Here is a 24,558-nt window from a genome sequence, read left to right on the forward strand (position 1 = left end):
TCATATACCCATCCAAATGCCTCTTAAATGTTGCAATTGTACCAGCCTCCACCACATCCTCTGGCAGCTCATTCCATACACGCACCACCCTCTGCATGAAAAAGTTGCCCCTCTCACCCTAAACCTATGCCCTCTAGTTCTGGACTCCCCAACCCAAGGGAAAATACTTTGTCTATTTATCGTATCTATGTCCCTCATAATTTTGTAAACCTCTATAAGGTCACCCCTCAGCCTCTGACGCTCCAGGGAAAACAGCCCCAGCCTGTTCAGCCTCTCCCTGTAGCTCAGATCCTCCAACCCTGGCAACATCCTTGTAAATCTTTTCTGAACCCTTTCAAGTTTCACAACATCTTTCCGATAGGAAGGAGACCAGAATTGCATGCAATATTCCAACAGTGGACTAACCAATGTCCTGTACAGCCGCAACATGACCTCCCAACTCAATACTCTGACCAATAAAGGAAAGCATACCAAATGCCTTATTCAATCCTATCTACCTGTGACTCCACTTTCAAGTAGCTATGAACCTGCACTCCAAGGTCTCTTTATTAGCAACACTCTCTAGGACCTTACCATTAAGTGTATAAGTCTTGCTAAGATTTGCTTTCCCAAAATGCAGCGCCTCGCAGTTATCTGAATTAAACTCCATCTGCCACTTCTCAGCCCATTGGCCCATCTGGTCCAGATCCTGTTGTAATCTGAGGTAACCCTCTTCGCTGTCCAGTACACCTCCAATTTTGGTGTCATCTGCAAACTAACTGTACCTCTTATACTCACATCCAAACCATTTATGTAAATGATAAAAAGCAGAGGGCCCAGCACCAATCCTTGTGGCACTCCACTAGTCACAGGCCTCCAGACTGAAAAACAACTCCCCACCACTACCCTCTGTCTTCTACCTTTGATCCAGTTCTGTATCCAAATGGCTAGTTCTCCCTGTATTCCATGAGATCTAACCTTGCTAATCTGTCTCCGATGGGGAACCTTGTTGAACGCCTTACTGAAGTCCATATAGATCACATCTACTGCTCTGCCCTCATCAATTTTCTTTGTTACTTCTTCAAAAAACTCAATCAAGTTTGTAAGACATGATTTCCCACGCAAAGCCATGTTGACTATCCCCAATCAGTCCTTGCCTTTCCAAATACATGTACACCCTGTCCGTCAGGATTCCCTCCAACAACGTGCCCACCACTGAGGTCAGGCTCACCAGTCTATAGTTCCCTGACTTGTCTTTACCGCCCTTCTTAAACAGTGGCACCACGTTTCCCAACTTCCAGTCTTCCGGCACCTCACCTGTGACTATCGATGATACAAATATCTCAGCAAGAGGCCCAGCAATCACTTCTCTAGCTTCACACAGAGTTCTCAGGTATACCTGATCAGGTCCTGGTGATTTATCCACCTTTATGTGTTTCAAGACATCCAGCACTTCCTCCTCTCAAATCTGGCCATTTTGCAAGATTTCACCATCTATTTCCCTGCAGTCTATATCTTCCATATCCTTTTCCACAGTAAATACTGATGCAAAATATTCATTTAGTATCTCCCCCATTTTCTGTGGCTCCACACAAAGGCTGCCTTGCTGATCTTTGAGGGGCCCTATTCTCTCCCTAGTTACCCTTTTGTCCTTAATATATTTGTAAAGACCCTTTGGATTCTCCTTAATTCTGTTTGCCAAAGCTATCTCATGTCCCTGTTTTGCCCTCCTGATTTCCCTCTTAAGTATACTCCTACTTCCTTTATACTCTTCTAAGGATTCACTCGATCTATTCTGTCTATACCTGGCATATGCTTCCTTCTTTTTCTTAACCAAACCCTCAATTTCTTTAGTCATCCAGCAGTCCCTGTACCTAACAGCCTTCCCTTTCACCCTGACAGGAATATACTTTCTCTGGATTCTTGTTATCTCATTTTCCAGCTGTCCCTTTACCTGCGAACATCTGCCTCCAATCAGCTTTCGAAAGTTCTTGACTAATACCATCAAAATTGGTCTTTCTCCAATTTAGAACTTCAACTTTTAGATCTGGTCTACCCTTTTCCATCACTATTTTAAAATGAATAGAATTATGGTCGCTGGCCCCAAAGTGCTCCCCCACTGACACCTCAGTCACCTGCCCTGCCTTATTTCCCAAGAGTAGGTCTGGTTTTGCACCTTCTCTGGTAGGTACATCCACATACTGAATCAGAAAATTGTCTTGTATGCACTTAAGAAATTCCTCTCTATCTAAAACTTTAACACTATGGCAGTCCCAGTCGATGTTTGGAAAGTTAAAATCCCCTACCATAACTACCCTATTATTCTTACATATAGCTGAGATCTCCTTACAAGTTTGTTTCTTAATTTCCCTCTGACTACTGGGGTGTCTATAATACAATCCCAATAAGGTGATCATCCCTTTCTTATTTCTCAGTTCCACCCAAATAACTTCCCTGGATGTATTTCCGGGAATATCCTCCCTCAACACAGCTGTAATGCTATCCCTTATCAAAAATGCCACTCCCCCTCCTCTCTTGCCTCCCTTTCTATCCTTCCTGTAGCATTTGTATCCTGGAACATGAAGCTGCCAGTCCTGCCCATCCCTGAGCCATGTTTCCGTAATTGCTATGATATCCCAGTCCCATGTTCCTAACCATGCCCTGAGTTCATCTGCCTCCCCTGTCAGGCCCCTTGCATTGAAATAAATGCAGTTTAATTTATTAGTCCTACCTTGTCCATGCCTGCCCTGACTTTTTGACTCCCTTCTGTTCTTAGCTGTACCCGTCTCAGATCGATCTCTTTCCTCATTATCTCCCTGGGTCCCACCCCCTACCTTACTAGTTTAAATCCTCCAAAGCAATTCTAGCAAATTTTCCCTGCCAGTATATTAGTCCCCTTCTAATTTAGGTGCAGTCCATCCTTCTTGTACAGGTCACTTCTACCCCAAAAGAGATTCCAATGATCCAAAAATATGAAACCTTCTCCTATACACCAGCTCCTCAGCCATGCATTCATCTGCTCTATCCTCCTATTCCTGCCCTCACTAGCTCGTAGCACTGGGATTAATCCAGATATTACTACCCTTGAGGACCTCCTTTTTAAATTTCTGCTTAACTCTCTGTAATCTCCCTTCAGAATCTCAACCTTTTCCCTTCCTATATCATTGGCTCCAATGTGGACAATGACCTTCTGCTGGCCCCTCTCCCCCATGAGAACATTCTGCACCCTCTCTGAGACATCCTAGATCCTGGCACCAGGGAAACAACACACCGTTCTGCTTTTTCTCTACTGGCCACAGAAATGTCTGTCTGTACCTCTGACTACAGAATCCCCTAACACAATTGATCTCATGGAAGCCAACGTACCCCTTGTTGCATTAGATCCAGTCTCAATACCAGAAACTTGGCTTTTCGTGCTACGTTCCCCTGAGAATCCATCACCCCCTACATTTTCCAAAACAGCATATCTGTTTGAAATGAGTATATCCACAAAAGACTCCTGCACTAGCTGCCTACCTCTCTTTCCCTTTCTGGAGTTAACCCATTTATGTGACTGTATCTTCCTATAACTGCCATCCATCACATACTGTTGCTGTTGCAAATTCCTCATCGCTTCTATCTGTCTCTCCAACCGATCCACTCGATCTGATAAGATTCACATCCAACAGCATTTATGGCAGATATAATCCGCAGTAACCGTTAAACTCTCTTTAAACTCCCACATCTGACAAGAAGTACATATCACTGCAAAGGCCATTTTTGCTCCTTCACAATCTATAGACCCAGGAAATAACACCGTCTTATTCCTCTACAAACACTGCCCCAGGTTAAATTAATAGCTATGGCTTATATTTTAAGTTTAATCAAGAGACTTATCTCCAAAAACATATAATCAAGAAAGAATCCAATATACTCACTACTGCAGCCTTTCTCTTGGACAGACTTAAAACAACAATTAACTTATTTGATTCTGTGCTGTGAACTTCACCCAACAGTTCCTCCAAGATTAGTTGTGAATTTCACTGGTTGTTAATTTTCCCAGATGCACTCCGATGTCCAGTGATGCACGAATTCAAACAGCAAAGGCAGTAACTGTGCAGGTTCTCTGTCTCTTTCCTGCACTGTCCTCACCATGTGCTTCCTTTGTCTGCTCTTCTTCCTTTTAAACTGCTGTTGTTTTGACTTTTTTTTATCCAAAGTTCCAAAACAATGCAACAGCATATAAAACAGTAATTGCTGCTCCTGGAATTCGAGGAAATCATCTCCAACACCTAAAGTACCTCAAAAAAAGGAGCAGCTCTTATAGCCAGAAATTTTTCCCGTCCTCCATCTTGGATTACCCAGAATCCATTGGATTAGGCTGAGAAGGAAAAATTTAAAAGGGACCTAAGGGGCAACGTTTTCATACAGATAGTGGTGCATGTAGGGAATGCGTTGCCGGAGGAAGTGGTGGAGGCTGGTACAATTACAGCATTTAAAAGGCATCTGGATGAGTATGTGAATAGGTAGGGTTTAGAGTGATATGGGCCAAGTGCTGGCAAAAGGGACTATATTAGGTTAGGATATCTGTTCGGCATTGGACGAATTGGACCGAAGAGTGTGTTTCTGTGCTGTACATTTCTATAACTCTGTGAGTGCGAGCCTGTGCTTGATGTGCAGTTACCACAAGTATCAGGAGTAGATGTTAGCTTGATTTGTTATACATTCTGGAAATGTTCCCTATGTAAGAACCAGTGAACATCTTTGCTAATAACAGTGCCAACAACCAACTAGATGAAATACCTTTGACATACTTCTGCCATAGTAAAATGTTTGTGGAACTTCTGTGGATTGCTTTTGGATTTGCTATGGTGAGTCATTGGATTTAGAAAGAAGTGATGCTGCATGTTGGAGCACATTGAAAATGTTGTCATTTGTTGAAAGAAAAGCAGCAATAGGTACAGAGGCTGTAGTTGCAACAGTTCTTGATCAACAATATGACAGAGAAACAGAGCAGAGCCTGCAGAGAGAGGAAGTTCTTTTCAGGAAGCATAAAATTTCACCAACTTCCATCTCACCCAGCAGCAATACCAGAAGAACTTCAGATTCAACAAAGGGGTAGTCACAAAAATGTTCTGCCAAATTCAACAGAATTTTCAAAGATGGCAGGACAAGTTTGAGGTTTGCATAAAGCACAGTGCTTTGGATATTTGACTTGTTGATTAGGGCACTGAATGCAAAAATAATAAAGCTGCACAAAATCTTTCAAAATCATTGGGGTTGTATTTTAAGTGCCCCTGCCTGGTATTTTTAGTGGTGGGAATATAGGCTAGGTTGGTTGGGTAGACCACACTATCGTTAGTGCCCGTAGCTGCCATTCAAGCTCCAAAACCCAGAGCTTGAGTTGCTCCACTCTGAGATACCACTTGCACACATGGTCATCAGACAGATAGAAGCATTGAGATTTCCCACATCATGCAGACTTCTTTGCTCTTGATGCTCCTTTCAACCTCACTGCCTCACAGGCATGGCAATTACAATGCGATTAGGCAAGACTTAAGAATGCATATAATGGGGTAGTAAAATGCAGGGGTTGGGGACAATCAAAATGTGGAACTGGTTTAAGAAACAGATATTGCATGTCCGTGATAGCTATGTCCCTATCAGGCAGGGAGGAAGTGATGAGGTAAGGGAACCGTGTTTTACTAAAGAAATTGCATTTCTTGTTAAGTGGAAGGAGGAGGCTTATGTGACGATGAGACGAGATGGTTCAGATGAGGCAATGGAAAGTTACAGATCAGCTAGGAAGGATTTAAAGATAGAGTTAAGAAGAGCAAAGAGAGGACATGAGCAGTCTTTAGCAGATAGAATAAAGGACAACCCTAAAACCTTCTATCGGTATTTGAGGAATAAAAAGATGACTAGGGTAGGGATAGGGCCAGTCAAAGACAGAAGTGGGAAGTTGTGTGTGGACCCTGTGAAAATCAGAGAGGTGCTAAATGAATATTTCTCATAGGTTTTCACGCAGGAAAAGGAGAATATTGTCAAGGAGAAGAATGAGATACGAGGTATTAGACTGAAAAGGATCGAGGTTAGTAAGGAAGAGGTGTTATCAATTCTAGAAGAAGTGAAAGTAGACAAGTTCCCTGGGGCAATAGGATTTATCCAAAGATTCTCTAAGAAGCTAGGGAGGAGGTATTGGAGCCTTTGGTTTTGACCTTTGAGTTGTCTTTGTCTACTGGTTTAGTACCAGAGGACTGGACGATTACAAATGTTGTGCCCTTGTTCAAGAAGGGCAGTAGAGATGACCTAGGTAATTATAGACCAGTGAGCCTTACGTCTATTGTAAGAAAAGTTTTGGAAAGGATTATGAGAGATAGGATTAATAATCATCTTGCAAGCAACAATTTGATTGCAGATAGTCAACATGGATTTGTCCAGGGCAGCTCATGATCTCACAAACCTCTTTGGGTTTTTTGAGAAGGTGACCAAGCATGTGGATGAGATTAGGGCAGTTGATATGGTGTACATAGACTTCAGTAAGGCCTTTGGTAAGGTTCCACATGGTAGGCTATTGGAGAAAATGCAGAGGCATGGCATTAAGGGTGATGTGGCAGTTTGAATTAGAAACTCTTTCTGTAAGAAGGCAGTGATGGTGGTTGATGGAAAATATTCAGCCTGGAGTCCGGTTATTAGTGGTGTGCTGTGGACCACTGCTATTTTCATTTTTATAAATGACTTAGACGCAGGCATAGCTGGATGGGTTAGTAAGTTTGCATATGACACTGAAGTCAGTGGAGTAGTGGACAGTGTGGAAGAACATTGCAGGTTCAGGGAGACTTGGATAAACTGCAGAAATGGACTAAGAGGTGGCAAATGGAGTTCAATGCAGATAAATTTGAGGTGATTAACTTTGGGAAGAATAACAGGAAGGCAGAATACTGGGTCAATGGAAAGATTCTTGGTAGTGTAGATGTGCAGAGGGATCTTGGAGACCATGTACATAGATCCCTGAAAGTTGCCACCCAGTTTGATAGTGCTGTTAAGAAGGAATACAGTGTGTTAGGTTTAGTATTGGTAGAAGGATTGAGTTCCGGAGCCATAATATCATGCTGTAACTATACAAAACACTAATGCAGCCGCACTTGGAATATTGTGTACAGTTCTGGTCATCCCATTGTCGGAAGCTTGTGGAAGCATTGGAAAAGGTGCAGTGGAGATTTACCAGGCTGTTGCCTGGTCTGGATGGAAGGTCTTACGAGGAAAGGATGAGAGACTTTGGTCTGTTCTCTTTGGAAAGAACAAGGCTAAGAGGGGATTTGATAGAGACATACAAGACGATCAGAGGAGTAGATAGGGTAGACAGTGAAAGTCTTTTTCCTAGAATGATGATGTTTGTATGATGAGGCATAGCTAAAAATTGAAGGGTGATAGATTTAAGACAGATATCAGAGGCAGATTCTTTACTCAGAGTGTGGTAAGGGTGTGGAATGCCCTGCATGCCAATGTAGTTAACTCAGCCACATTAGTGAGATTTAAACAATCCTTACATATGCACATGGATGATGATGGTACAGTGTAGGGGTATGGGCTTAGATTGATTCACAGTTCGCGCAACATCAAGGGCCGAAGAGGCTGTTCTGCACTGTATTGTTCTATGTTCTATGCCACTGCTTCTCAGTCCACACAGCACCACTAGTGGTCTATTTGCTTTTAGGATTTCTCAACTTTCGCTGTTCCCTTTAATCTCATCTGCATCGTTTCCATGTCACACAAAGGCACACCACCAGTTTGTCTGCTCATCTATCAGAGACTCACTAGACAATTAATGCTTTTCTCTTTGGTAGAACAAGCACCAATTCCAAAGAGCTGCAATGCATCTCAAAGTCAAGGTCACTGTTAGTCATAAACTGTCCTTCGCCATGCATGCAATGGGATGCAGACCAAAACAGACACTTCTTACAGCACGTAGCTGACGTGGCTGACACTTCATTCCAAATATAAGAGACATTTTTGAAGTACATAAATTGTGTTTGATGTATCAAGTCATACAGATTACCCATCCTTACTAACCCTGTCATACAGGGTTGACGAGAAATTACTTCTCTCAAAGGTCTGTGAATATGAGGAATTTACTACCCCGGAGTGCAGTGAATGCTGGATATTGAGTAAATTTATGGAGAAGATAGACAGTTTAAGTTAAAAGCTTATGGAGAGTGAGCATGAAAATAGAGTTGAGGTTGTTATGAGGTCAACCATGATTGTATCAATTTGCAGAGCAGGTTTGAGGAGCTAAATTGCCTCCGTCTGCTCTAGGTCCTATGTTCTACGGGTGTGCTACTCTTCCCCTAACACCTAGGGTAGCCACATATCATCTCATGGTTCACTATGGGATCATCACTTGTAAAGACTTAAGATGCTTGAAAATATTCACTTGTATTCAACAAAAGCAAAATCTTCCTCAAAAGACTACTGCTGGTCTCCCATTGTACTTGCATCTGCTCTTTATCTGCTCCTGTTGTGCAGAACACAGAATGCCAGAATTATATGGCATTCTATGATAATCCCCAGGCAGTTTGGAATCTCAACTTCAGCAAACCTATTGTGTGATCCATGATTGCCTGATCGGAAAATGGGCAGCATTGTTTCTCTACTCTATACCAAGATGGCAGCAGAGTACAATGTTTCAGCCAGAGCTCATCCACTCTGTTAGTTTTGTTTTCTTTTTGTTTATTTTTCTCTTTTGTGTTTCTTTCTCTTCTCCTTGTTTCTCAGCCTCGGACTCCCGGCCTCAGCATTTGCCTGATGAGATGTTTGAAGCCTGGCATGATGATCTGTCAGCCTCTTATGATGGTCTCCCAGCCTGACAGTCTCCCATCTCTCAGCAGAATCTTGGCAGCCCAGTGTGGTGGTCTCTTGGCCTGGCATGGTCTTTTGGCAGAACTAGTGGTCAACTCTCAGCCCACCGTGGCCTCAGCATGGACATACAGCCTCAAGATTATTCCAGAACAGTCTCCAGGCATCAGGAACCTTTGAGGTGAAGTCCAACGCAATATGGAGTCAAGGCCTGGTGCAGTCAGGAGGCTAGGTATGGACTGGGTTGAAAGGACCATTGTTCTGTACTTTCTAATTTTCCCTTTTCTCATTTATTCCGACAACCTGGAATGCTGGACTTCTTTCTTTATTTTTCTAATTTTTTTCTGAAAAAACTGAGAAAACTGTACCTACATATCTAAGATGGCGCCGTTAAGTGGTGACTTGTAAACATTTCACTGTACATATTTGATTATATACGTGATATTAAAGCTAATTGAAATTCAAGTTATACTCAGCCTCCATCAGAGTGTTATGTTATGGAATATTCGCCGATGGTTTTGGAGAGTAGCTCTTGCTCTCCTAGCAACCATTCTATCAGACATCTGGCCTTTAAAAAAAAAATCAAGAACCTCAGAGCTCTCAAGGATATAGACATCATGGAATCTCCCAGGCATAGAATTCTAAAGATGTGGAACCAATAATCACAGATATGTAGAGTGGAGTGGAATCCTTTTCTGTTCATGAAGGCTGCTGCATTATGATATGATGCTCTCCATTCAACGTGTATAGTGGCCTGCACTAAGAGGAAGCCAGCTATGTTGGCAAAGCCTACTTCCCAGGCTGCAATATTGACCTTGTCACAGGAAATGAAATGAAGTGGTGTGATCTGACAAAAATTGCATCAATAATAGCCTTGAAACATTTGTGGGTTGAGGATTGTGAAATCCCAAATAAGTGCCAAAAGGATCCTTGGAGATGTCCAGGAGTATAAGACTTTAGTGCAGGTGTTACCTTGATAGCCACCATTCTAGGATGGCCACTCACCCCCGTAGATCTCAGATTCCACTCAAACAATTGGTATAGTTCTGTGACAATGTGCCAGGACATCCACCGTCTACACCAATACTGCACTTTGCTCATTTAGGAAATGGCAGTGAGGACAATAGACTCTTGCCTCCTGTACCTGCTGTGTATCCTGACAAGATCTTCAGCTGTGACCTGTTCACATGGAGGCTGTTCAGAGGTTCTGGAGGTTGCTGCTGATCCTGGGCTTGCTGCTGCATCTCTTTCCCTTCCATTTCTCTGCAACTTCATTACATTGCAGCAGCGCTGACTATGAATCCTGCTGATACTGAATCCATTGTTAACACTCACAATGAACTTGTATAAGAAATGGAACTGATCTTCAGTAAAGTGAGTAGTCAGCATTTGTTTGACTCATAAATAATAGTATAGTGCTCACATAGTACTCACACAGTGGTACATGGAACACTCCAACAAGGAGAGCAATGGAATGCCTGTACATGGATCTTTGGCATTGTGACTTTATTCTGATGCATGCAGCATGTCATGCAAATGGCAAGAGATTGCAAGTGCTGTATGATTACTGATACTTTGTCCTTCCACACCCCCATATCACTAAAGAAAGGCAGCATTGCATGTAAAACAATAGAAATTACCATCTTGCACTTGTGCAATCTAAGATGTTGCATTATCTTTGTGATTTGTGGCCCAAAAAAACCACATTAAGGTCACATAAGACAGTTTCTACTCCATGGAGGTTACTATTTTCAATATGGAATTATCAGTAATGACACATGTTGCATGAGTTAATCAATACAGAGGATATAAAATTAGGAGAATTGAGATATTGAAAAGTCTATGTAGATTTAAGTAGGAACAACTTGCATTTATATTGATGTCTGTTAAAGCCATACTTCGGATCAAAAATGACTATTTAATTTATTGTGCTGAAACTTTTGGTTCAGTTCTAAAAGACTAAATAACAGCATTTTAGTGCTTAAAAACAACAGCAGCTATTAATTGGCCACAAAGAAACATAACTGTGCCCTGCAATTTCAAAGCTATTAAAACAGCTCACGCTGCCTTGAAGAACCAATCAGAGATAATTACCTTAGTGGATTACAAATGCCTCAATTTCCATTGATAAAATATCCAGATGATCACTAATATATTCATATGGGTATGCAGCAAATCAGGTTTAAGAGGGAATATTTGAATTATGTCTAAATCATGAACCTGGAATCAGCTTGGATAATGTTTAGTTTGTGAGGGGGGATCATTTGATGAGCAAGTAAACCTATTTTCTGTTTTAATGAACTGCATTTCTCCAGTCCAAGGTAAGAAGAAGAAAAGCACTTGAGAAGGAGGAACCTGGGTTGATATTATCTCTCTCTTTCATTATCTATTCACCCTGCAAGTTTGAGGGCTATCTGTTTCAGATCATCCAGAAAATAAATATAAATAGTCTTATTATCTCTTTAGTTGCTTCAGCAATGACTTTCCTGACAGCATAAAGTCAGAAGTGGGATTGTACTGATTATTGCATAATATTCAGCACTATTCATGACTCCTCAACTACTGAAGCAGTCTATGCCCAAATACAGCAAGATCAGGACTATGGTACTGACAAGTGACGAATAACATTCATGCTACACAAATGTCAGGCCATAAGCATTTCAAATGAGAGCGATCCCCACCATCAACCCTTGTTATTCAATGGCATTGCCAATGCTGAATACCCATTATCAGCTTCCTAGAGGCTAGCACAGACGAGAAACTAAACAGGCCAAATGAATACTGTGGCTACAACTGCAGGTCCAAGATTAGGAATCCTGCAGCAGGTATCTTACGCTCTGACGCCTTAAAGCTTGTCCACTATCTACAAGGCACAAGTCAAAGGATGGTGGAATATATTCCATATAGTGCAGCTCCAGGAACACTCAAGAAGCTTGATACTATCCAAGTATCCAAAGCACTCCACTTTTTTGGCACCACATCCACTCAAGCACCAGCGCTCAATTGCAGCAGGTTGTACTACCTACAAGATGTACTGCAGAAATTCATCAAGACTCATTGGACAGCATCTTCTAAACTCATAAACACTACCGTCTGAAAGAAAACCTTGTGTAGTAAATACAGTATATAGGAATATCACCACCTGCACGTTCTTCTCCAAGGCATTCACCAACCTGAGTTGGCAATAAATTGCCATTCTTTCACTGTCATTGGATCAAAGTCCTGGAATTCCCTTCTTAATAGGCATGGATACCTATACCAAATGAATTGCATGGTTCAAAAAAGCAGCTCACCTCTACCTTTTCAAGGGCAACTAAGGAAAGAGCAATAAATGCTGGTGTAGCCAGCTATGGCCACATCCTATGAATGAATGTAAAGGACACTCTTGAACTGGCAAGTACATTTTAAAAGAATCTTTGTAATCAAACAAAGATTGTAAACAGGAATCCATTCTATTCCTTCTATTGTGGTCATAATAAGTCCCTTTCAGAACCTGAGGAAGTCCAAAAGCACTTTACAACCAATTATTTAATTTTGAAGTATAGTAACTGCTATAATGTAGGGAAACACAGAAGTTAATTTACACAGTTAATTTGTCTCTTACAATATAAAATACAAAATCATATTGTAATTTATAGTTATGTTGGTCTTTATTATACCTGGTTGAAATTTATATATTATTAATTATATCAAATTACAAATTGTTAAAAAGTGAACTTAGCAGAATTGCCATCCTCACTACAAGTTGTCTCTACCTTAATATTTAGCTAACCGTAACTTTCCATTTCACAGTTACAGTGTTGTCTTGTCAAATGTTTATTATGGGCCACCTTTGATTATTCCAAATTTATGATTAGACAAACATTTATTTTAAGACTTCATATTGTTGCCAGGAACAACATACATTTACTTACCATTCTAGATAACATGGATGGATCAAGAATTATAAAAGCTAGAAACTGTTAAAAGAGATTTTTTTTTCTTTAAATATGTATAGGAAACATCTTTCTTCTTTTATTGGGAAATAAGGCTTATTTAATCTTCTATTAAATATTTCTATCTCTACTTTACGTTCAAATAAATGGCAGAAAGCTCATTTTCATTTCTCAAGGTGACAGTTCAATATACTTTTATCTAAATTACTACTGGGCAGTTAATATCACTTCTGAAGTATCATGGAAAATTTTAGTCTTATCACTTGTGATTAATGTGTACACGTCATGTATAGTTTTCCCAAAAAAATCTTGGCCAACAATGATTGCACTTTTCTCTCTTAATAATTAACAGAAAACATGTTAAGATATGTGTCTCCTAAAAACTAAATGTTGAACATTTACTACAAAGAGCATTTTTAGTACAACTGGTTGATGTTCCAAGTTTGAATGTGGTCAGGAGTCTCAGATGATAGTTACTGTTCTCAGACCAAATAAAATAAAAGTAGAACACCCAAAATCAATGGATTTATAGTTACTTTGAATACTTAGCCTTTGAAGAGTTCCTGTAAGTTTGATACTTTAAAGAGCAATAAAAGGGAAATAGAGCAATAAAAGACTGTTCAATCTTACTGCTTTCAATCTTATATGTTTAATTTCAAGGAACACAGATGACACCCTTGGTGAAAATCATCAAGGTCTGGTTTTGAAACACAGTAAGTAAGAAAACATAGTTAAAGTATCTTATAGATCACTTGTCATTGAATATTTGAGCCCTTATATCACATTACCTCATCAATAAACAAAGTTATACCAGCCATAGAGGCGCTCCTTTCACGTTAATCCTGTGAAACATTATCAATTAAGTTTTATCATTCTACCCCATCTGCTTTTTTGTCACGTTAACGAAGTTACTCATCCTTACATTATTAGCTAGGTTCTCATAAGAATGAAAATACTACTATTTTTCCCAACATGTTTTGGAGAAGTGCTCATTACTACATTTGACTATTCCAAGCTATTGGTACGCATTTAAATATCAATATTGATCAATTGTCTCACTTCATAAACAACTGGAAAATACTACTGGCAAGACTGCTCACCAACCTAAAACTCAATCCCCTAAAAGGCTGATTTGAAAAACAAATTGGATATTTCAAGCCCATCAGCTTGATCAACTCTTATTGAGCTATCATTGAGGTAATATTTTAATATTAAATTATGTCAGAAATATTTTCAAAGGCATTTAAAAGAAGTACGGAGTAACCATGATATAATGAAACTGAAGAACAAACTTCAGGGCTGAATGCCTTAGTTTCCATTAGTTCGACACACATCACATACTACCATTGACAGCACAAATCTTCAGAATTGCTGATTAAAGACTATTCAAAACCTTTTGTCCTGCATTCTTTAGGAGTATTTGCAAAAATAACAAATTAAGGGGAAAACAACATTTATAGTGTATGAGAGGAGAATCCTGATTGGTTAGCAGATGGACTCTGAATGCTTATGGCTTTGCCTTAAAGAATGCACTATTAATGCTGTTTTATATTTAACTACCAGGCCTTGTTTATATTTTAAAGCAGGTAGGTTAACTCTGTTTGGTCGAAGTATTACTCTGAGAAATGAATCAGCAAATGGCTGTTGCCTGTTGTGTTGCACTGTGTGTACACTTGTTCATTCTATCTGCAAACAGCAGGACCCTGTGTATGAATATAAATCTTGCAGTACACACACATGCATCACACTGCAAGCCCGACTGACAATAATAAAATAAAGAATGCTTGAAATCTGAAATGAAAACAAAATTGCTAAAGAAACTCAGTAGATCTGACAGATGTTGTCAGACCTACTGATTTCTCCTGCAATTTCTGTTTTTGTAGCTATGCTAAACTTTTCGTCAGCAATTTTTGTCACAAACGTAAGATTTTTTCCAAATGCCAAATCACATCTAATGTTAGACACTGTAATGCATTTTGCAAATGGGGTCTGGTTGGGTCTGGTCAGTAACTGCAAACAGCCAAAGGGATATGCTAGTCCTTTGGCATATATATCTGGCATCAGACTCGCACTAAAATTCTTATAACATGAGATGAATCTTATCTTTTTTTTGGCATAGTCCAGGATACAATGAGTTTTTTTAAAAGTGTTTTTCAACAGTTTTCTTGCTGTTCTTATCAAACTTGTTTCTTTCACAACCATCTCACTTTTTTATGGCACCATCACATCTGATTACAGCTCTAACTTACCACGTGCTATTTTTGGAACAATTTGTCACACAACAGCTATAAATTAAAGACAAGCATCCCTTGCACATGGATCATTAAAAAGTGCACATAGACATACACTGTCATTCTAAAGCTGCCTTGCTTAGTCAAGGATATTTCCAAAAGATTTGGAGAAGGGGAAGCTGGCACATGATTTTCCAACAGAGACCAGGAGATTCTGATTGAGGAAATGGTGCAAAAGCCAAGGTTCCTCTTCTTGGAGAAAAACAGAGAAGGTCACAACACCAGACTGTGGCAGCCTCATCTGAGGCTGCCATTCAGGTCAGCGTTATCTGGTATATGACATGGATCTGTTGGTCCAATAGGCAAATTGGAGTTGGTCAAGAGTAGTGGGGAGGCTGGAGTTGATTAATGCCATGACCAGACTTTCAAAGCACTCCATGACCACCGAAGTTAGGGCCACCGGGCGGTAGTCATTGAGACACGCTGCATGAGCTTTCTTAGGTACAGTGATGATGTTGGCCCTCTTGAAACAGGCAGGGACAGTGACCTGCTGCAGGGAGAGGTTGAAGATGTCCAAGAAGATCTTTGCCAGTTGATCTGCACATGCTCTGAGTACACAGCCTGGTACTCCATCTGGTCCCATTGCTTTCCTTGGATTCACACGAAGGAAAACTGATCTGACCTCTGATGCAGTGACTGTTGAGATAGGTTCTTCAGGATTTGTTGGAATAGGTGTTACCTCTCCGCCGAAATTCTGCTCAAAGTGAGCATAGAAGGCATTGAGACAATCTGGGAGGGATTTGTCATCGTCTGCTATCTTGCACTGTCTGTTTAACCTGTGTCTGGGTTTCAACATGGGTTGAAAATTGTCAGCCTAAGCATGCAAAGGAAATAGATAGGGCATGTCAGAATGTACCAGGGCATGTACCAGAAAATAGATAGAGCATATCAGAAAGGTAAGGTCACAGTGATCATGGGGGACTTCAATATGCAAGTGAACTGGATGAATTATGTTGCTGGTGGATCCAAAGAAAGGGAATTCGTGGAATGCTTACAACCTTTTTGGAACAGCTTGTGATGGAGCTCACAAGGGAGCAGGCTATTCTGGACTTAGTGCTATGTAACAAGCCAGACTTTATAAAAGACCTTAAAGTCAGGGAACACTTAGTAGCCAGCGATTATAATATGCTGAAAATGTGTTGCTGGAAAAGCACAGCAGGTCAGGCAGCATCCAAGGAGCAGGAGAATCGACATTTCGGGCATGAGCCTTTCTTCAGGAATCAGCAGGAGAATCGACGTTTCGGGCATAAGCCCTTCTTCAGGAATTACCGATTATAATATGGTAGAGTTCAATCTGCAGTTCAAAAGAGAGAAGGCAAAATCGAATGTAATGGTGTTACAGTTAAATAATTACAGGGGCATGAGAGAGGTACTGACGAAAATCGACTGGAAGCACAGCCTAGTAGGGGAGACAGTAGAGCAACAATGGCAGGAGTTTCTGGGTGTAATTGAGGACACAGCACTGAGGTACATTCCAAAGAAAAGAAAGATTACCTGGGGTGGGGTGGGGGTGGGGGGTGATTAGACAACCATGGCCGACAAAAGAAATGTATCACTGAAAAAGAGAGAGCCTATAAAGTGGCTAAGAGCACTGGGAAATCAGAAGTTTGGGAAGACTATAAAAACAAACACAGGATAACAAAGAGAGAAATAAAGAAGATGGGGATCAAATATAAAGGTAAGCTAGCCAGTAACATTAGAAATTATAGTAAAAGTTCCTTTCATTACATAAGAAACAAACGAGAGGGAAAAGTAGAGATAGGGCCATTCCAAATTGATGCAGGGAGGCTAGTGATGGTAGATAAGGAAATAGCCGAATAACTTAATAAATACCTTCTGTCAGTCTTCACAGTGGAAGACATGAGTAATATCCCAACAATTAAGGAGTGCCAAGGGGTAGAGTTGAGTATGGTGGCCATTACAAAGGAGAAAGTACTTGAAAAGCTAAAAGGTCTAAAAATTGATAAATCTCCTGGTCTGGATGGGCTAAAGTTTTGAGGGAGGCGGCCGAAGAAATAGAGGAGGCACTGGTTATAATCTTTCAAAAATCAGTGGAGTCAGGGAAGTCCCAGATGGTTGGAAAATTGCTGTTGTAACCCCCTTGTTCAAGAAAGCATCAAGACAAAAGGTGGAAAATTATAGGCCGGTTAGCCTAACCTTGGTTGTAGGTAAAATTCTAGAATCCATCGTTAAGGATGAGATTTCTAAATTCTTGAAAGTGCAGGGTTGAATTAGAACAAGTCAGCAAGGATTTAGTAAGAGGAGGGCATGCCTGACAAACCTGTTAGAATTCTTTAAAGAGGTAACAAGTAGGTTAGAGAAGGGAAACCCAGTGGATGTTATCTACCATGACTTCCAAAAGGCCTTTGATAAGGTGCCTCATGGGAGGCTGCTGAGTCAGGTGAGGGCCCATGGTGTTAACGGTGAGCTACTGGCATGGATTGAGGATTGGCTGTCTGACAGAAGGCAGAGAGTTGGGATAAAAGGTTCTTTTTCGAAATGGCAGCTGGTGACAAGTGGTGCTCTGCAGGATTCAGTGTCAGGACCACAGATGTTCACTTTATATGTCAATGATCTGGATGAAGAGACTGGGGCCATTCTGGCGAAGTTCGCCGATGATACAAAGTTAGGTGGACAGGCAGGTTGTTCTGAAGTGGTGGGGAGGCTGCAGAAAGATTTAGACAGTTTAGGAGAATGGTCCAAGAAATGGCTGATGAAATTCAATGTGAGCAAATGCGAGGTCTTGCACTTTGGAAAAAATAATTATTTTATAAACAGTGAGAAAATTCATAAGGCCAAACTACAAAGGGATCTGGGAGTACTAGTACAAGATTCTCTAAAGGTTGACTTGCAGGTTAAGTCTGTAATTAAGAAAGCAAAAGTAATGTTGTCATTTATCTCAAGAGGGTTGGAACGTAAAAGCAATGATGTGCTATTGAGATTTTATAAAGCTCTGATTAGGCCCCATTTAGAATACTGTGTCCAGTTCTGGGCCCCACACCTCAGGAAGGACATACTGGCGCTGGAGCGTGTCCTGTGGAGAGTTGCACGGATGATCGCTGGAATGGTAGGCCTAACATATGATGAACGGCTGAGGATCCAGGGATCATATTCATTAGAGTTTAGAAGGTTGAGGGGAGATCTAACAAAAACTTACAAGGTAAAGCATGGCTTAGAAAGGATGGACGCTGGGAAATTGTTTCAGTCAGGCGGGGATATTAGGACTCGTGGACACAGCCTTACAATTAGAGAGGGTCAATTTAGAACGGAAATGAGGAGACATTTCTTCAGCCAGAGAGTAGTGGTCCTGTGGAATTCATTGCCATGGAGCATAGTGGAGGCCGGGACGTTAAATGTCTTCAAGGCAGAGATTGATAAATTCTTAATCTCGCAATGAATTAAGAGCTACGGGGAGAGTGCAGGTAACTGGCATTGAAATGCCCATCAGCCAAGATTGAATGGCGTAGTGGACTCGATGGGCCGAATGGCCTTACTTCCATTCCTATGTCTTATGGTCTTATGGCCTTAAGTACGCAGCTACTGCAGCAAGTTCACCCATACCACGAGATGCAGGAGCTCACCGAGCAACAGGATCAATTTAAATTTTTATTGGACATTATGGTGATCGAGAAAAATCTCAACATGGGTTTGAAAATTGCCAGCCTAAGCATGCAAAGCATTAATGCCACTAGCGATGTGCTTCTACATTGGCTTACCTGGCCAATGTCAAAGTGGACCTGCTGTCTCTGCAGAATTGTGGGATACAACACTTCAGTAGCTACAGGAAATGGTCAAACTTGTGAGTCCACGGGCTTTTGATATGGTGGGGGTGTAATGATTGCATCAGCCTGTGTATTTTGCTGCAATGTAGCAACCTTAAGCATCTCTGAGGTTCAGGGAATGGTCAACAGATTACACCATAGCAGGTGTATTGGACAGAAATGCTCACCTGAGATTAACTAAGGACGGCGAATTCAAATGCCTCATCAATGTTGCTGGACAATCCAGAGGGGCAGACAGCAGACTGCACACCACATTCGATTCCTTTGGAAACAGTTAAAGTTGCCAAGCTGCACGGTGTCTTCAGCACACCTGCAAACAGAGTGCAGCAGAGAAACACTTAGTCATAGCTGGGTAGGTCTGTCCACTCAAGAATAGATTTCCTGTTTGCATCCTGAACATCAGATCCACTGACATCAAGCTGGTGTTATTCTCTGACCACTGCCTACTGCTGGCCAGTTGTCACCTACTGGATGATCAGCCGACTGACAAGGGAACATGGAATCTGATGGTGAAATTTTTGATCCTAAAGAACATTGAGGAACTCAAAAGGTTGTAGAACCGGGAAACTCTTCTTTGAATTTCCATTGGATTAATTAGAAATGGTCGAGGGGAATGTCAAGAGGATTTTTTTTATCCTCAAAGATCCTCAGAAAGTGAGAGAGAGAGAAAGAGAGATGGATACAATTGTCCAAACTCCTGAAAAGCATGCAGAACCTGCTCCTGCTGCAGACAATGGGGGTCAAGGTCATAGAGGATACCTAGGAGGTGACCAGCTGGCAAGCCTCACTCTTTGCCTCAGAGACCTTCAATAATCTTTGAGTCCAGGATCTGCAGCATGGTGCAAAATGAAGCCAGCTCATGTTTCTTCTTCCTGAAGGTTTATAGATTTGATTCCCTACAGTATGGGAACAGCCCAATAAGTCCACACCAACCCTCTGAAGACTAATCCACCTTGTCCCATTCCCCTACCCCATATTTACCCCTGACTAATGCACCTAACACTATGGGCAATTTAGCATAGCCAATTCACCTGACCTGCACATCTTGGATTTTGGGAGGAAACCAGAGCACCCAGAGAAGAATGTGCAAACTCCACACCAACAATCACCTAAGCTGGGAATCGAACCCAGGTCCCTGGCGTTGTGAGGTGGCAGTGCTGCCCCACTCTGTAGGGGGAGCTCAGAGCTCAGCAGCCTGAAGGAATAATCTCAATCAGATGTCCTGGGATCAGCCAGTCCTTTTAGGCCAGACTGTATAACATGAACCCCCAAAACAGTAGTCTTGCAGGCATTCATATCCTCTGTCATGGATGTCTTAGACAACAGCACACAGGAGGGGCTGGACCAGCTCTTATCCTTTGATGACATACCAAGGCCCTGAAGTCCTTTGAAAAGAATGTAACTCCCGCTTACTAGTTGAGTTGTATTCAGCTCTGTGGAATTTGATTGGCCAGCATTTGCTGGAGGGGTACAACAGTATGTGACTGGCCAGAAGCCAGTGGAAATCCATGAGTAAATCTATTATCACCCCCATCTACGAGCAGAAGGGGGAAAGGGTAGAAATTAGAAATTAGTAGCCACTGAATGCAAATTAAAAAATCCTGTGTAAGGCCATCGCCACCTGGGTCAGGTCTGTTCGGGGATTAGTGATTCACCCACACCAAAACTCTGCTGTACTTTAAGAATCTTGCACTCCCCAGGGATACTATCACATTTGTGCAGGGCAAGCAATTAGATACCTGCCTCTCAATAGCCTGGACCAAGAGAAGGCCTTTGAGAGAATATTGCATACCTACATGAGGGATGTGCTCTCCAAAATTGGTTTTGGGGAGGTAATCTGTAGCTGGATCTGACTGCTGAACTAGAGGGCATAGGTTTAGAGTGAGACAGAAAATACATAAAAGAGACCTAAGGGGCAACTTTTTCACGCAGAGCATGGTATGTGTGTGGAATGAGCAGCCAGAGGAAGTCGTGGAGGCTGGTACAATTGCAACATTTAGAAGATATTCGGATGGGTACATGAATAGTAAGGGTTTGGAGATATATGGAATGGGTCCTGACAGGTGGGACTAGATTGGTTTGGGATATCTGGTTGGCATGAACGAGTTGGGCTGAAGGGTCTGTTTCCATGCTATACATCGCCGTCATTCTAATTTTGCTCTACTCTCTTCTCATTCAATAGCTCCTTTGTTCTCACTACTGGAGAAAAACAGTCGCCCTTTCCAATGCAGAGAGAGCACATATTGGTGGTGCAGTCCTAGATCTGATTGGTCAGTGGTACAGTCCTAGCTTTGATTGGTTGGTCGTGAAGTCTTGGCACTGATTGGTCAGTGGTGGAGGCCGCCCTGATGGGTCAATGACGATGTCCTGGCTCTGATTGATCAGATTCACAGCGCATTCTGTGATTGGGTAGTTCCGTACCGCGGGCTGTGATTGGTCAGTTCCACAGTCCCGGTTGTGATTGGTCAGCTGCCATGCCAGAGCTGTGATTGGCCAGTTGCGAGAACCTTGCCGTTGAGAAACTGTGGTTTGCTTTGCGTTGTGATTGGTCAGTTGTTCAGCCTGGCCAGTGATTGGTCGGAACGGATGTACGAGCCGGTGTCCTTCGGGAGGGAGGAGGACACAACTCAACATAATACGATACAACAGGATAGGCTAGGTTGTTGGGTTGTAATGGCGGAGTCTGTTGACTTGGACCGGGCGATTGTGCAGTGGTTGGAATGGGACAAGGTGAGCTTCTCCGGGTATGAGTGCGGGCCTGCGGGCGGTAAGTGAGGAGCCCGGTTTCTAATGTTCTGTTTGTGTCCGTGATCCAGGATCTAACTGATGTAAGTATAGTGTATACTGTGACTGGTCCAGTTAACTTCCTGATCAGTTGTGACTTCCCCAGTACCCCTCAAGGATTCCCTGGAACTTGTGCAGTGTGAATGTGACTCACTATCTATTACCCAAGATCAAATGTTTTCTAGGGCGTGCCATACGCAGTGATAGGCTGTTTCATTACTTTAACTCTTACGGAATTGCATCTGCTTTTGGTATAACTCATTATTATAACTTGTCCTGGGATTTTTGAAATCCTTTATAGCCTGTTTTCCAAAGCTCATATTTAGGCATTAATAAACTTGGATGTTATAGTTCTTCTGTTGAAGAGCAACTCACTATTTATGAATGATAAACAAAAAATAATAATTTATAGATTCCTTGAATAAAACATTTCCATTAGAGACATAGAGATGTACAGCATGGAAACAGACCCTTTGGTCCAACCGTCCATGCTGACCAGATATCTCGACCCAATCTAGTCTGACCTGCCAGCTCCTGGCCCATATCCCTCCAAAACCTTCCTATTCATATACCCATCCAAATGCCTCTTAAATGTTGCAATTGTACCAGCCTCCAGCACTTCCTCTGGCAGCTCATTCCATACATGTACCACCTTCTGTGTGAAAAAGTTGCCCTGTAGGTCTCTTTTATATCTTTCCCCTCTTCACCCTAAACCTCTGCCCTCTAGTTCTGGATTCCCTGACCCCAGGGAAAAAACTTTGCCTATTTAGCCTATCCATGCCCCTCATAATTTTGTAAACCTCTATAATTTTCAAATTCAACCACTTCCTTCCCTGAACTGACATTCTTGTATGTTAACCAAGTTCCATGATGTTGTGTAACCTTCTCTCATGTTTCTTGAATTGCTCATGCGTCACAGCTCAATCTGCTTTAAAGTCATTCTGAAGATTACTTGTGTTCAAGTCAACCCTGCTGGCTTTGCTTTGGAGTCCGTATATTTCTCAATGCTCAGTAATTGTATTATGAATGGAAGGCCTGTGAGTTTGATGGTTGCAGGCAGAGAAACTGTTTCCACTTGCAAAGATAAGCAAAAAGAGGGTACACGTTTCAGGAACTTGGCAAAAGAAAAAGGCAATATGAAGAGAAACATTTTAACTGTTTTTTAAAAATGAACAGAATGTCATTTGTCTGCATCTCCCTGTAATCCTGACAAAGAGGCATGTTCATCATGCTGCTGATGCAGATATAGAAGAGAATGGAATCCCTATAGTGTGGAAACAGGCCCTTCAGCCCAACAAGTCCACACGGAAGAGTATCTCACCCAAACCGATTTCCCCATTTATCCCTGAACATTATGGGCAATTTAGCATGGCCAATTTACCTAACCGGCACATCTTTGGATTTGGGAGGAAACTGAAGCACCCGGATGAAACCCACGCAGACACTGGGAGAATGTGCAAACTCTACACAGACAGTTGCCCAAGGCTGGAATTGAACATGGGTCCCTAAATCTGTGAGGCAACAGTGCTAACCACTGGGCCACCATGCCGCCCCAAGATTTCATACAAAGCCCTGGCAATTTTCCTCATCTGCCTCCTTCAACATTCTGCGATAGATCCCATCAGGTTATAGATCCCGTCAGGTTATAGAATCCATATAGAATGGAAGAAGGCCATTCAGCCCATCGAGTCCACACTGGTCCTCTGAAGAGCATCCCATCCCATCCCATCCCATCCAATCCCTGTAATGCTGAATTTTCCCATGGCTAATCCACTCAGCCTGCACATCCCTGGACACCACTGGTAAATTAGCATTGCCAGTCCACTAACCTGCACATCTTCAGACTGTGGAAGGAAACCTGCATAGTTATAGGGAAAATGTGCATACTCTACATCAACAGTCACCCGAGGCAACAGTACTAACCATTGTGCCATCTGTCAACTTATAAAATGGGCTGATTGACTTCTTTAGTATTATAATAATTCTGTGATTCTGTAAGCCACTGGGATAAAGTTTTTCATCATTGCAATCTTGCAGGTTTTTCAGAAGATTAATCAAGGTTGGAGATTTTCAAGTTTGTTTCAGAAAACTTAATCAGTCATGTTGTTGATTTATTAATGGCTCGGTCAGCATTTGTAATCCTTCTTAGTTGTCCTTGGGTTGAAGGTGATTTGTCAATTTGAATCACTGCATCCACACTAAAATGTTCTGCTATGTAGCTTGTAAATCTGTAATCACTATCAACTAGAAGGACAACTTCAGATGTGTGACCCAGTCTGAGGGAACTGTGGTATAGTTACAAGTCAAAATGTTGTATTGCTTGAAATGGAACTTCTTAGCGGTGATGTTCCCATGCGTTTGCTGACCTTGTCCTTCTAGTTGATAGAGATTACAGATTTAAAAGGTGTTGTCAAAGGAATGCTAGTGAGTTGCTACAGGGCATCTTGTAGAATGTATCCACTGCTAGCACTGTACATTTGTGGTGGAGGGAACCGAACGGAAGCTGTCCTGGAAGTTGTTGACCTTCTGGAATATTCGTTGGACTGCAGTCATCTAGGCAAGTGAAGAGTAATGTCACGTGCCTGAACTACACGGTAAATGGTGGACGGACATTGGGGAGTCAGTCAGTGAGTTACTCAAAGTTTTTCCGGCCTCTTGTAGCCACAGAACTATGACTAGTTGAATTCCATTTCTGGTCAATTGTAATCTGGGGTATTGATACTGGGATATTCTGTGATGGTAATGCCATTGAATGTCAAGTCATGATGGTTAGACTCTTTCTCTTTGGTTTTGGATTATCGGTGCTGGAAGAGCACAGCAGTTCGGGCAGCATCTGAGGAGCAGTAAAATGTGGTGGTTTATTGCTAACTTTTATGTGTGGCTTAAATACTACTTGTCAGTTATGACCCCAAGCCTAAAGTGTTGCTGTATCTGGCCATGGATGCTTCAATG

The 24,558-nt window shown here is 41.8% G+C and overlaps 1 protein-coding gene across 2 annotated transcripts in view; it reads left to right on the forward strand.

The window, feature by feature from the left end:
* pgm2 (phosphoglucomutase 2) overlaps nt 1-24,558 on the forward strand; it is a 137,460-nt gene that overhangs the window by 61,501 nt on the left and 51,401 nt on the right. Inside the window, exon 1 of one of the 2 annotated variants that reach the window (XM_072567129.1) lies at nt 21,376-21,552. The exons of the other annotated variant lie outside the window; for it this stretch is intronic. Within the exon in view, the coding sequence (XP_072423230.1) occupies nt 21,409-21,552 (144 nt within the window). The 5' untranslated portion in view covers nt 21,376-21,408. Of the gene's footprint in view, nt 1-21,375; nt 21,553-24,558 lie in introns of those variants that run through there. 2 annotated transcript variants of the gene reach the window in all.

This window comes from Chiloscyllium punctatum, chromosome 1 (genome assembly GCF_047496795.1).
Source record: "Chiloscyllium punctatum isolate Juve2018m chromosome 1, sChiPun1.3, whole genome shotgun sequence".
NCBI classification, from domain to species: Eukaryota; Metazoa; Chordata; class Chondrichthyes; order Orectolobiformes; family Hemiscylliidae; genus Chiloscyllium; species Chiloscyllium punctatum.